Source organism: Trachypithecus francoisi, unplaced genomic scaffold (assembly GCF_009764315.1).
Source record: "Trachypithecus francoisi isolate TF-2019V2 unplaced genomic scaffold, Tfra_2.0 Lachesis_group8, whole genome shotgun sequence".
NCBI lineage: Eukaryota > Metazoa > Chordata > Mammalia > Primates > Cercopithecidae > Trachypithecus > Trachypithecus francoisi.
Window position 1 is genome coordinate 106,414,281 of NW_022681473.1, and position 12,211 is coordinate 106,426,491.

Below are 12,211 nucleotides of genomic sequence, written 5' to 3' on the forward strand. Positions count from 1 at the left end.
TCTCGGCTCACTGCAACCTCTGCCTCCTGGATTCAAGTGATTCTCCTGTCTCAGCCTCCTAAATAGCTGGGACTACAGGTGCCCGCCACCAGCCCAGCTGAAACTATAGGCATGTGCCACCACGCCTGGCTAATTTTTGTATTTTTAGTAGAGACGGCATTTCACCATGTTGGCCAGGCTGGTCTCAAACTCCTGACCTCAGCTGATCTGCCTGCCTGAGCCTCCCAAAGTGCTGGGATTCCAGACGTGAGCCACCACACCTAGCCTAGATTCTCATGAGGAACGCACAGCCTAGACCCTTCACATGTGCTGTTCACAATAAGGTTTGTGCTCCTACAGAATCTAATGCCATCTCTGATCTGACAGGAGGTGAAGCTCAGGTGGTCATGCTCACTTGCCCCTGCCGCTCACTTCCTAATGTGCAGCCAGGTTCCTAACAGGCCATGGACCAGTACTGGTTTGAGGTCCGGGGGTTAGGGTTTGGGGATCCCTGATTTCGAGAACTAGGAGAGGAGATAGCATTTCAATGGCAAGGGCATCTTTTTGGATCAAAAACAGAATGACTTTTTAGAGAACTACAAGCAGATCAATTTGGCTAGACAGAGACTTTATATGAAACAGCAGGAGGCTGCCAGGAGGAGTGGAAACTCTACTTTGCCTTCAAGGGAGATCCTGAAGGGCTTTGGGGGAGCGGGCAAGGTGGCATGGAGAAAGCAGTGTTTGAAATCAGATGGTGTTTGAAAGGCTCCAGCCCAGCACGGCGCCTGACACACAGGAAAGGGAAGCAGCCTTTCCCTTTAGAATGGCCACCATGGTGGTGGCTGCCAGAAGAATTAAAGAGGCAGAGCATGGGTGGAGAGGTGGGACCTGAGGGCTTTACTGGAGTTCCAGGGGTCAGGGGATGTGAAAGCCAGGTCAGTCAATAGGAAGACAGGATGTTAGATTGAGAGACTCCGCTGGCAAGGGGAACAGACTTGGAGAAGGTGGAGTTTGGGACTGTCCACTTCCGAGTCACATAACAGCTTGTGGGTGTCTGTTTACTGTTACTCAGTGGGAGTGGCTGGGGACACACCACCTGGGCAGAGCTTTCGTAATTCTGCATCACTTGGGAAGGTCACAAATTCCCAGCACAACGGACACACCCATGTTCGTAGTCTAACCTCCTAAACACAATCTTAAACCAAAAAAAGAAAGAAAGAAAAAAAAAAAGGAGAGGGAGGTTTGGGGAAAGGCTGTGGTCTGGGATACTCAATACCTCCCATGAATAACTCCAGTTGGCCTGGTCCTCTCCCCACTCCGGCCCCAGCCAGAAGGTCCCTGCTTAGAACACATGTTGGGTACTGAGGGGAGGCAGCCTCATCCCCAAAAGCCTGACTTCCTGCCTCTGCCTGTGTCTAGCCTGTGGGGAGAGCCTGAAGACACCCCGTGTGGTGGGCGGGGAGGAGGCCTCTGTGGATTCTTGGCCTTGGCAGGTCAGCATCCAGTATGACAAACAGCACGTCTGTGGAGGGAGCATCCTGGACCCCCACTGGGTCCTCACAGCAGCCCATTGCTTCAGGTAAGGCCCCAGCTGTAAGGAGGTCTCTGGGACCAAGGCCAGTCATGGGCCAGAGAGCTTGGAGTCCTGTCTCCTGACACCCTCCTTCTCTTCAGTCTCCCACTAGAGACGTTTGCCAGGGTGCAGTGGCCCCAATGGAACAATGGCCATGATGCCCTTTGTTAGGCATTTGGGTGTCTGAGCAGAGGGTACTGGTCACCAAGCATGGCCTCTTCCTGGTGGGACACCATCAGATACCCAGAGTCCTCACCCCACCCCCATATCGTTCAAGCCACAAAAGCTCTTCCCACCTGCCTGAAGTTCCAAGAACTCACTCTTTTTGCTTGTTTCCAGGAAGTTGTTCCAGGGTCTAGAGTCATAGCCACTTCCTCATTATGTCTGGAAACTTTTAAAAAATTAGAAAGCATAGGTTCCTTTTCAGTCCACAGAGAGGCCTGGCCTTACCTCAGGGAAGGGCCACTCCCAGGCCCCCTTCACTTTTTATTTATTTATTTATTTATTTTGAGACAGAGTCTTGCTCTGTCGCCTAGGCTGGAGTGCAATGGTGCAATCTTGGCTCAGGCTCACTGCAACCTCCGTCTCCCGGGTTCAAACAATTCTCTTGCCTCAGCCTCCCAAATAGCTGGAACTGTAGAAATGTGCCACCATGCCAGGCTAATTTTTGTATTTTTAGTAGAGACAGGGTTTCACTATGTTGGCCAGGCTGATCTCGAACTCCTGACCTCAAGTGATCCGCCCACCTCGGCCTCCCAAAGTGCTGGGATTACAGGTGTGAGCCACCATATCCCACCCCCCTTCACTTTTATTCATTCATTCATTCAATATCTAATGAGCACCTACCAGGTACCAAGCACCAGATGATGCACCCAAGTGCATTAGACCCCACTGCTGTCTTCAAGGCACTCATGATCTAGGCCAGCGTTTCTTAACCATTTTTGTTGTTGTTGTTGTTTATTTTTTTGAGATTCTGGCAAGAGCTATAAATTCTTTCTTAGAAAAATATCTCTGCACACTAAGCTGTTCCTGGCATTGGGAAAAACAAAGCACGTAATGTAACTGACAGCATGAGTAACACAATGAAAAGGGTTGGAGGAGAGAACGCCAGGACCCCAGAACTCAGGCATTAGAGGAGCCCGTTTCCCAGCCCTCCTTGAGATTTCCTTGGGCAGGTTTCCCTAAGGAAAAAGTGTCAAATCCCCTTTTTGAATTCGACTTCTTATAAGTGCCAAAAGACTGCCCCTTCTCTACTATCCCTGCCCCACCACCATCTTTCCCTCCCAAGGCAGTGATACCCAGTACCCCAATCCCCAGGGCCCTGGGGACCCAGCCCTTGGCAAAGCCTCCTCAGGCTTGGATCAGGCCTGAACCCAGCTGTCTCTGCCCCCAGGAAACATACCGATGTGTTCAACTGGAAGGTGCGGGCCGGCTCAGACAAACTGGGCAGTTTCCCATCCCTGGCTGTGGCCAAGATCATCATCATTGAATTCAACCCCATGTACCCCAAAGACAATGACATCGCCCTCATGAAGCTGCAGCTCCCACTCACTTTCTCAGGTGAGAAGCAGGGCCTGAGGCCACCCACGCCCCTCCCATCAGTTTTCACACCCACGCTGCTGTTAGCTCACTGAGTGACCCTGGCACATCATTTCTCCTCTCAAGACCTCCGCTTGCCCATTTGTCTGTAACTAATGCGTCAGCCTAACATCACTGATGTCATGAGGCCTCCTCAAGCTGTCAGCTAACACCTCCACTCTGTTCCCTGCCGGAGATCCTTCCAAGGCCTGTCTTCCCTATGTAGAGCCCCTCAATGGAGAACTGGAGTTTCATCCGATCTTGGAGTTTTAGGAGACCTTTTAAAAAGATTATCGAGCCCATTCCCCACCACTGACCAATACCCGAGAGCCTGCTCAGTATCCCTGCCAAGAAGTCATTGTGCTCCTGTTCGCTGTCCTCCAGCGGCAGGGAACCCATTACCTGTGAAGCAGCCTGCGGAGTCTTTGAACAGCTCTGTTGGATGCCTTGTGCTTATATTGAAATGTATTTAGATCAGCATTCCCAACTGTGGGGTCCACAAGACGCTGGCCCCTTGGAGAGGAGAGGATTCCATTGTCAAATAAGTTTGGGAAGCATTTTAATACTACAGCTCCCTTCTTGGAGCACATTAGTTTATTAAAGGTATGAGAAATTTTTAAAATAATCTGTTTTATTGCATAAATTTTCTAAATTTATTTGACCACAGAATCCTTTTTTCATGCCACTTCTACTAGCATCCCATGGAACAAGTGTTCTAGAGACCCTGGTGTGACCCCTATCAGAGAGCTTAACTGCCAGGCTCTCCTGAACCCTGGGGTATGTTTCAAGCTTTGTGCCTGGGAATTGTTTTAATCAGGTATGGTAAGGTGACAGACACAGACACAACTAACTTTGAAAGAAGAGTTTATTATTTACAGTTTCTGAGAGAAACCCCCACAACACAGGGACACCTGGGGAGCAGCTGGGTCCACCAGGAGACAGGAGTGAGGGGAAGGCATGGCCCAGAGCCACCCGTGGCTTCCATGGGCAGGTCTGGCCAAGGTAGGGAAGGCAAGATTGAGCATGCTTGGGATTGGATAGTGTGGACAATTCTCTAGGCTATAGAGGTCAGCCTCTGGTTGTCTAGTATCTGTCCCTGGGGTGATTTAGTGCAGGGGAAATGTTGGCTTGGTGTCTGAGAGTCAGATAAAGGAAGTGGTTGGGGATACGGGCTTTGGGTTGTCTGGTTTGCCTATTAAAGGCATGCCCAGAGCCAAGTTGCTTACTATCTGCAGGAATTAGCTAACCCAGTCTCTCCCAGACCAGCAAGATCCCCATAATCATAAAGCATCATAATTTACAGAAAATTAGCAATTATGATGAATAAAAGATCTCCTTTTTCCTCTGTGCTCCTGGCAGGCACGGTCAGGCCCATCTGCCTGCCCTTCTTTGATGAGGAGCTCACTCCAGCCACCCCACTCTGGGTCATTGGATGGGGCTTTACAAAGCAAAATGGAGGTAAGTCCTGGGTGCAGGACCCCAGGGCAGGAGATGCCCATGTATGAGGAAGCAGCTTCCAGAAGTGATGGGAAGGAGGACCACCCTTCAGAGAAACCCATCCCGGAGGACCAAGCACCAAGGCGCCAGGCAGAAAGCAAAGTGGTTTGGCAATCCAGGGCTGGGGGATAGAAGGCAAGCATGGGAATGTGAGTGTTTTTACCCTCCCAGGGAAGATGTCTGACATACTGCTGCAGGCGTCAGTCCAGGTCATTGACAGCACACGGTGCAATGCAGACGATGCGTACCAGGGGGAAGTCACCGAGAAGATGGTGTGTGCAGGCATCCCGGAAGGGGGTGTGGACACCTGCCAGGTGGGGCCTCCAAGAATCATGGGGAGTTCTAAGAATAGGGTTTAGCTTCTAGAGAGATGAGAAAACCCAGAGGCTGCATGCCCCACAGGAAGCCTTGCATATGACGGGCACTCAATGTGTGATTATGGGAGGAAGAAAGGGAGGGAAGGAAAGGATACAGTCAGATAAAGATGTATGAATAGATGAGTGGGTGGATGGATGGATGCAGACAATCAGAGAGTCTCTTTCACATTCAAAGATGAGGTTACCGGCTGGGTGTGGTGGCTCACATTTGTAATCCCAGCACTCTGGGAGGCTGAGGCAGGCAGGTGATTTGAGGTCAGGAATTCAAGACCAGCCTGGCCAACATGGTAAAACCCCATCTCTGCTAAAAAGAATACAAAAATTAGACGGATATGGTGGTACACCTGTAACCCCAGCTACTTGAGAGGTTGAGGCAGGAGAATTGCTTGAACCCAGGAGGCAGAGGTTGCAGTGAGCCAAGATTGCACCACTGCACTCCAGCCTGGGTGACCCAGCAAGACTCCATCTAAAAACAACAACAACGATGAAGATTACATTACTCATCCTCCCCACCCACTCTTCTCACTAGCTACAGAATGATTAGCCCCTTGAGGTCAGGAATCCCAAGTCTATTTTCTCTGTGATTGCCCCCAAGCTGCTGAACTACACTAGGAAAGAACTACCACCTGCAGGATGCTAGAAGAGCCCCCTTGCGTGCCCCTCACCCCGGCCTCATTGGCCATCAGGACTGTTTAGCAATCCCTGTAGACCGTCTTCCTTCCCCATACTTTCAGAAGATCGTCTGAACCATTTTCTTTTTTTAATTTTTTCTTTTATGTTTTTTAATAGAGACAGGGTCACTATGTTGTACCAGTCTGGTCTCAAACTCCTGGGTTCAAGGGATTCTCCCATGAGCCATTGTGCTTGGCCTGAACCATTTTCATTAAAACCCCTACCCTACTCTCACCTCCATTTCCAGTCATTAAATTCCTTCACTTAAGAGGCATCTCTTAGTCATCGCTTGTGTACCATGAACATGGTAGTCTTTGAAGACCCCTCAGGGATCTCACAGTGGTTGGGAGAAAGGGGGTAGCATTAAACAGGCATTTAGGCTAGTTTTGGGTTCAGAGGGAGGAAGCCCCAGGAGCTAAAGGAGCTGATAAGGGCTCCCAGATAAGTGCACTTTTCACTATCTGGCATTTTCTTGTTTTGTTATTTGCTTGTTCACTGTCTCTCACCCTATTTGACACTAAGCTTTCTGAGGGCAGGGATCTTTTGGGTTTTTTATCAGTTGGATCCCAATTGCTTAGAACACTACCTGGCACAAAATAGGCACTCTATAAGTAATTAAATAAATTTTGGAACTACTAGGTTAAACAATGATAACCAGGCTTTTTTTTTTTTTTCTGAGACTGAGTCTCACTCTGTTGCCCAGGCTAGAGTGCAGCGGTTTGATCTCAGCTCTCTGCAGCCTCCGCCTCTGGGTCCGAGTGATTCTCCACCTCAGCCTCCTGAGCAGCTGGGATTATAAGCGCCTGCCACTATGCCCAGCTAATTTTTGTATTTTTAATAAAGACAGGGTTTCACCATGTTGGCCAGGCTGGTCTCAAACTCCTGACCTCGAGTGAGTCACCCGCCTCAGTCTCCCAAGATGCTGGGATTACAGGCGAGAGCCACTGCGCCTGGCCAATAACCAGACTTTTTTTTACGGCATCTTTCAGAGCCTTTAATTTGCTAATGTGAGCTGTGAATCTCTGAGAGAAGGCTACCAGCACGCTTGCAACTTACTTGCCCACAGACAAGCCCTTCTGCCCCAGAAGAGAAGAGCATTCCAGGGTGCTAATGAGCAAAGAGGGTGAGGGTGGAACATCGGAGAGCAGCAGGGAGTTCAGGGGAACAGACGGGCCAGTTCAGGAAGCCGGGAAGGAGAAGCCCCCCCCACCTCACCTGCCCTCCCCAGCAGTCTCTGTTCTGGTCTCTCACAGGGTGACAGTGGTGGGCCCCTGATGTACCAATCTGACCAGTGGCAGGTGGTGGGCATCGTTAGCTGGGGCTATGGCTGCGGAGGCCCAAGCACCCCAGGAGTGTACACCAAGGTCTCAGCCTATCTTAACTGGATCTACAATGTCTGGAAGGTAAGGCACCTTTGCCGTACCCACTGTGCCTTCCCTCCATCCTCTACCCGGGAGGTGCCAATCCATCCTTAGGTTTGATTTAAATGGCTCTGACAACTCTTTACATCCCAAATAACTTTCCCTCCAAGCAAGGGACAGCCTGAGATTGCACTATTAAGGCTGAAATTCCTTAGGTCAGAGATTCCTGTTAAATGCAAATACCTTAGGGAATAGAACACACCAAGCCTTTCTTTCTCTTTTCTTTTTTTTTTTTTTTTTTTTGAGACGGAGTCTCGCTCTGTCGCCCAGGCTGGAGTGCTGTGGCCGGATCTCGGCTCACTGCAAGCTCCGCCTCCCGGGTTCATGCCATTCTCCTGCCTCAGCCTCCCGAGCAGCTGGGACTACAGGCGCCCACCACCTCGCCCGGCTAGTTTTTTGTATTTTTTAGTAGAGACGGGGTTTCACCGTGTTAGCCAGGATGGTCTCGATCTCCTGACCTCGTGATCCACCCGACTCGGCCTCCCAAAGTGCTGGGATTACAGGCTTGAGCCACCGCGCCCGGCCGTCTTTCTCTTTTCTGACAGAATGAGACTATCAGATCCTTTCTAGAGAGAAGATTCTGATAAGGAAGAGAGTGGAAAGGCTCATGAGACCTCCTGGCCCTCTGCAGGGTAGCGAGAGAAGCAAAGTGCCTCAGGAAAGGAAGACTCATTTTGCACGTCACCACTTTGTCCATTTTCAAATAATCTGAGTTTCTCTTCATCCGTCTCTCTTATTCTAGGCTGAGCTGTAATGCTGCTGCCCCTTTGCAGTGCTGGGAGCTGCTTCCTTCCTGCCCTGCCCACCTGGGGATCCCCCAAAGTCAGACACAGAGCAAGAGCCCCCTTGGGTACACCCCTCTGCCCACAACCTCAGCATTTCTTGGAACAGCAAAGGGCCTCAATTCCTGTAAGAGACCCTCACAGCCCAGAGGCGCCCAGAGGAAGTCAGCAGCCCTAGCTCAGCCACACTTGGTGCTCCCAGCATCCCAGGGAGAGATGCAGCCCACTGAACAAGCCAGCCTGCAGGCCAGGGTCTCAGGGGTATTGCTAAGCCGAGAAGGAACTTTCCCACACTACTGAATGGAAGCAGGTTGTCTTGTGAAAGCCCAGATCACTGTGGGCTGGAGAGGAGGAGGAAAGGGTCTGTGCCAGCCCTGTCCATCTTCACCCATCCCCAAGCCTACTGGAGCAAGAAACCAGTTGTACTATAAAATGCACTGCCCTACTGTTGGTGTGATTACTGTTATCTACTGTTGTTATTGTTATTACAGCTATGGCCACTATTATTAAAGAGCTGTGTGACATCTCTGGCATAGGCTAGCTGGAATGCTTGATAAGAACTGAGCTGGGACCATTGAACCTTCATTCTTTGACTTGGGGAGAAAAAAAGTTCTGGGGAAGCAATTGAGTCTCAAAGAAGAGGCAGGGGAAAAAAGAATTAGGGAGACCAGATCTGCTGAGTGGCAGCAAGAGTGAGCTGCAGATTAGAGAAGCCAGGGTGAGCAAGTTTCATTCCCACACAGGGCCTTCTCCCTTTGCTTCTTTCCCTCCCTCCCTGCCTGTGATCATCAGCCAGGAGCCAGGGATAACCTATGCCTTGGGAAGGAGATGAGTTAGGCAGTCAAGGGTGACATTCGATCAGGGATGCCCAAGTGGCTGGAAAGAAATGCTGGTCCTGTGTTCTAACTTTTTCCACCCGGAGAGCCCTAAGTGTGGCTTTTTACATTTTAAAAACAAAAAGGATCAGCTGCCAGGTATGAGGCAGTTCCCAAGCTGGGTTGTGAGGATGTAAGCATGAATAAGTCCCTGCACTCAAAACGGTCAAAGAATTAAGCCCCATGGACTTTTTTGGCAGCTGTGTGAAAGCCTGGGTTTTCTGAGGACTCTCTTGCTATAGTTAAGTCAGATCCTAGATGAAATATACTTGTTCATATTGTACTAGGTTCTTAGGAAACAACAGAATTCCTCAAATGCCAAAAACAAAGAAAATAGAAACCCAGAAAACCAAACAAAATAAAACAAAACTATCAGAACTGTGAGTGGAAACTAAGGTGATGATCTGGGAGCAATAAACTAAAATCTTGGGTCGAGACCTATATGGAGGAGGCTGGCAGCGGAGCTAAACCTGGACACGCTGCAGACAAGGGAGCTGAACCAGGGCTCCTACATGAAGCAGAGATAACTGACAGCAATAAAGTTGGTCTCAAATTGCAGATGGTCTGGAGGAAAATATCTCAAATTTAGAGCCTCAGGATTCCCAAATATGAACTCACAATCAAAGATCAGAGATGTTGAAAAATAAAAAACACCTTAAGTGGGCAGCATAAAAAAACAAGCTAATTTAGAACCCCAAAGGCTTCAGATGTCAGAATATTAGAGACTTATAATAATAAGCAATATTTACAGAGTATTTGTATGTGCCAGACACTACTGTAAGTGCTTCATCATGTACGGATTCATTTAATACTCACAGAAATCTATGAGATAGGTATTATTCTTATCCTCACTTGATGGATTAAAAAAACTAAGGCACAATGGGGTTAAGCTCCTTGCCTGAGGTTATAGACTGTAAGTTGAACATGAGCACTTGGAATACAGAGTCTTGCTGTAAACTACCACACTATACCATTATGATAATTTATAAAATATTTAAATAAAAAATGAATACTAGTTCCATATTTTAAAATTACGTTTAACTGTGGTCAAATGCACATAACACAAGTTGCCATCTTAACCATTTTTAAGTGTATAGTTCAGTGGTGTTATGTACATTCACTTTGTTGTGCAGTCATCACCACCATCCATCTCCAGAACAGAAACTCAGTACTCATCAAACAACTCCCCATTTCCCCCTCCTCCCAATCTCTGGCAACTGCCATTGTGCTTTCAGTCTCTGTGAACTGGATTACTCTGGGTGCCTCATTTAAGTGAAGTCATGCAGTATTGGTCTTTTTGTACTTGTTTTATTTTACTTCGCATTGTGTCTTCAAGTTTCACCCATGTTGTAGCACGTGTCAGAATTTCCTCCCTTTTCAGACTGAATAATATTATATTGTTTATGCCATATTTTGTTTATCCATTCATCCACTGATGAACATTCAGGTTACTTCTATCTTTTGGCTGTTGTGAATAATGCTGCTATGAACATGGGTGCACAAGTATCTCTTTGAGGCCCTGCTTTCAATTCTCTTGGGTATATTCCCAGAAGTGGAATTGCCGGATCATATGGTAATTCTATTTTGAATTTTTTGAGGAACTGATATATTGCTTTCCACAGAGACTGCACCATTTGACATTCCCATCAACAGTTTACAGGAGTTATTATTTCTCCATATCCCACCCAACACTTGTTATTTTCTGTTAAAAATGGATATCTTAATAATCAAGCAAAAATAACAGGCAGATTTGAAAAAGAACCAAATAGAGCTTTTAGAAATAAACATTATAATTATAAAAATAAAAAACTAAGTGGATGGAGTAAATAACATTTAAAACACCAATTAAGAGAGAACAAATGAACTGGAAGATAAGTTGAAGAAGTGACTAGGCTTAACAGCAGACAGAGATAAGGATATTAAAACTATGAAAACAAGGCCGGGAGCAATGAAGCCTAGAATGGTAAACTCTAACATATCCAGAGTCCCAGAAAGAAAGAATCAAGACAATGAGAGAGAGACAATATCCAAAGAGGTAAGAGCTGAGAATGTTCCAGAACTGATGAAAGGTGTGAATCCACAGAACATACACCACCATAGTGTACACATATACAACCAAGGTGGAAAAATTAGAATAAATCCACACCTATGTACATTATAATGAAACTGCAGAACACCAAAGACAATAAGAAACTCTTTACAGCAGCAGAGAGAAAACCCAGACCACCCACAGTACCACAAATCTACCACAATTAGACTGAGAACAGGCTTTCCCACAGCAATAAAGGAGCTAGAAGTCAGTGGAAGTTTATCTCCAGCATGCCAAAAGAAAACAATCAATCAAGGATTGTGAACCCTACAAAACTATCTTTCAATAATAAAGGCATTTTCAAGAAAACAAAAACAGATTTTACCATCAACAAACCTTCTCTAAAAGAATATATAAAGCATTTACTTTAGGAAGAAGGAAAATGATCCTAAAAGGAAGAATCAAGAAGCAAGAAGGAATAGTGAGGCAATTGCAAAAATGTAGATAAGTCTAAACACATTCTACTTATTATTATTATTATTATTATTATTATTATTATTTTGAGACCAAGTCTTGCTCTGTCACCCAGACTGGACTGCAGTGGCAGGATCTTGCCTCACTGCTACCTCCACCTCCCAGGTTCAAATGATTCTTCTGCCTCAGCCTCCCAAGTAGTTGGGATTACAGGCACATGCCACCATGCCCGGCTAATTTTTGAATTTTTAGTAGAGATGGGGTTTCACTGTGCTAGCTAGGCTGGTCTCAAACTCCCAACCTCAAGTGATCCACCTGCCTCGGCCTCCCAAAGTGCTGGGATTACAGGCGTGTCTACATATTATTAAAATAACAATAATATCTATTTTGTGGGTTAATTTTTTTAAACAGATATTGAATTTATTGGTTGGCTATGAGTAGAAAAAAAAAAAAAAAAAAAAAAAGAAAAATACATAGGTAAAGAAAAAAGACCCTGTATATAAATATAATACTAGCTAGTTACAATTTGACCAAGAAGTTTCCATTGTAGGTTAATTTTTAAAGGCCTAACTGAAATATGGAGTAACAACAGCATGCAGCATGTAAATTAAAGGGGATAGCTGGAGTTAAAATATTCTAAAGTTCTTAAATTGTTCAAGAGGAAGATTAAATATTAATGTTATGTTACATAAAATGTTTGTACTATGTTCTAGATGATTAAAAGGGTAATCAACAAAAGAATGGAAATAAAAGTGTGTCACTTCCAAAACAATTGAAAGTAGCAATTGATTAATAAAAAACAAAAAATACCAAGCAAATACAAAAGAGAAAGGGGGGGAAGGAAGAGCACCAAGGAGGGTAAAGCACAGAAAAATGGAACAAATAGAATATACAAAGTGGGATGGTGAAAAAAGTACTAATATAATATCACAATAAATGTTAAATTCATCAAAT

General features: G+C 46.3%; 1 protein-coding gene across 1 annotated transcript in view; it reads left to right on the forward strand.

Annotated features, from left to right (window-relative positions):
* Positions 1 to 8,443, forward strand: part of TMPRSS4 (transmembrane serine protease 4) — a 44,529-nt gene extending 36,086 nt beyond the window's left edge. The window contains exons 8-13 of the mRNA XM_033205660.1: positions 1,399 to 1,558; positions 2,946 to 3,112; positions 4,490 to 4,588; positions 4,799 to 4,941; positions 6,930 to 7,079; positions 7,840 to 8,443. Coding sequence (XP_033061551.1) covers positions 1,399 to 1,558; positions 2,946 to 3,112; positions 4,490 to 4,588; positions 4,799 to 4,941; positions 6,930 to 7,079; positions 7,840 to 7,851 — 731 coding nt within the window. The 3' untranslated portion in view covers positions 7,852 to 8,443. The remainder of the gene's footprint in view (positions 1 to 1,398; positions 1,559 to 2,945; positions 3,113 to 4,489; positions 4,589 to 4,798; positions 4,942 to 6,929; positions 7,080 to 7,839) is intronic.
* The last annotated feature ends 3,768 nt before the right edge of the window (positions 8,444 to 12,211 follow it).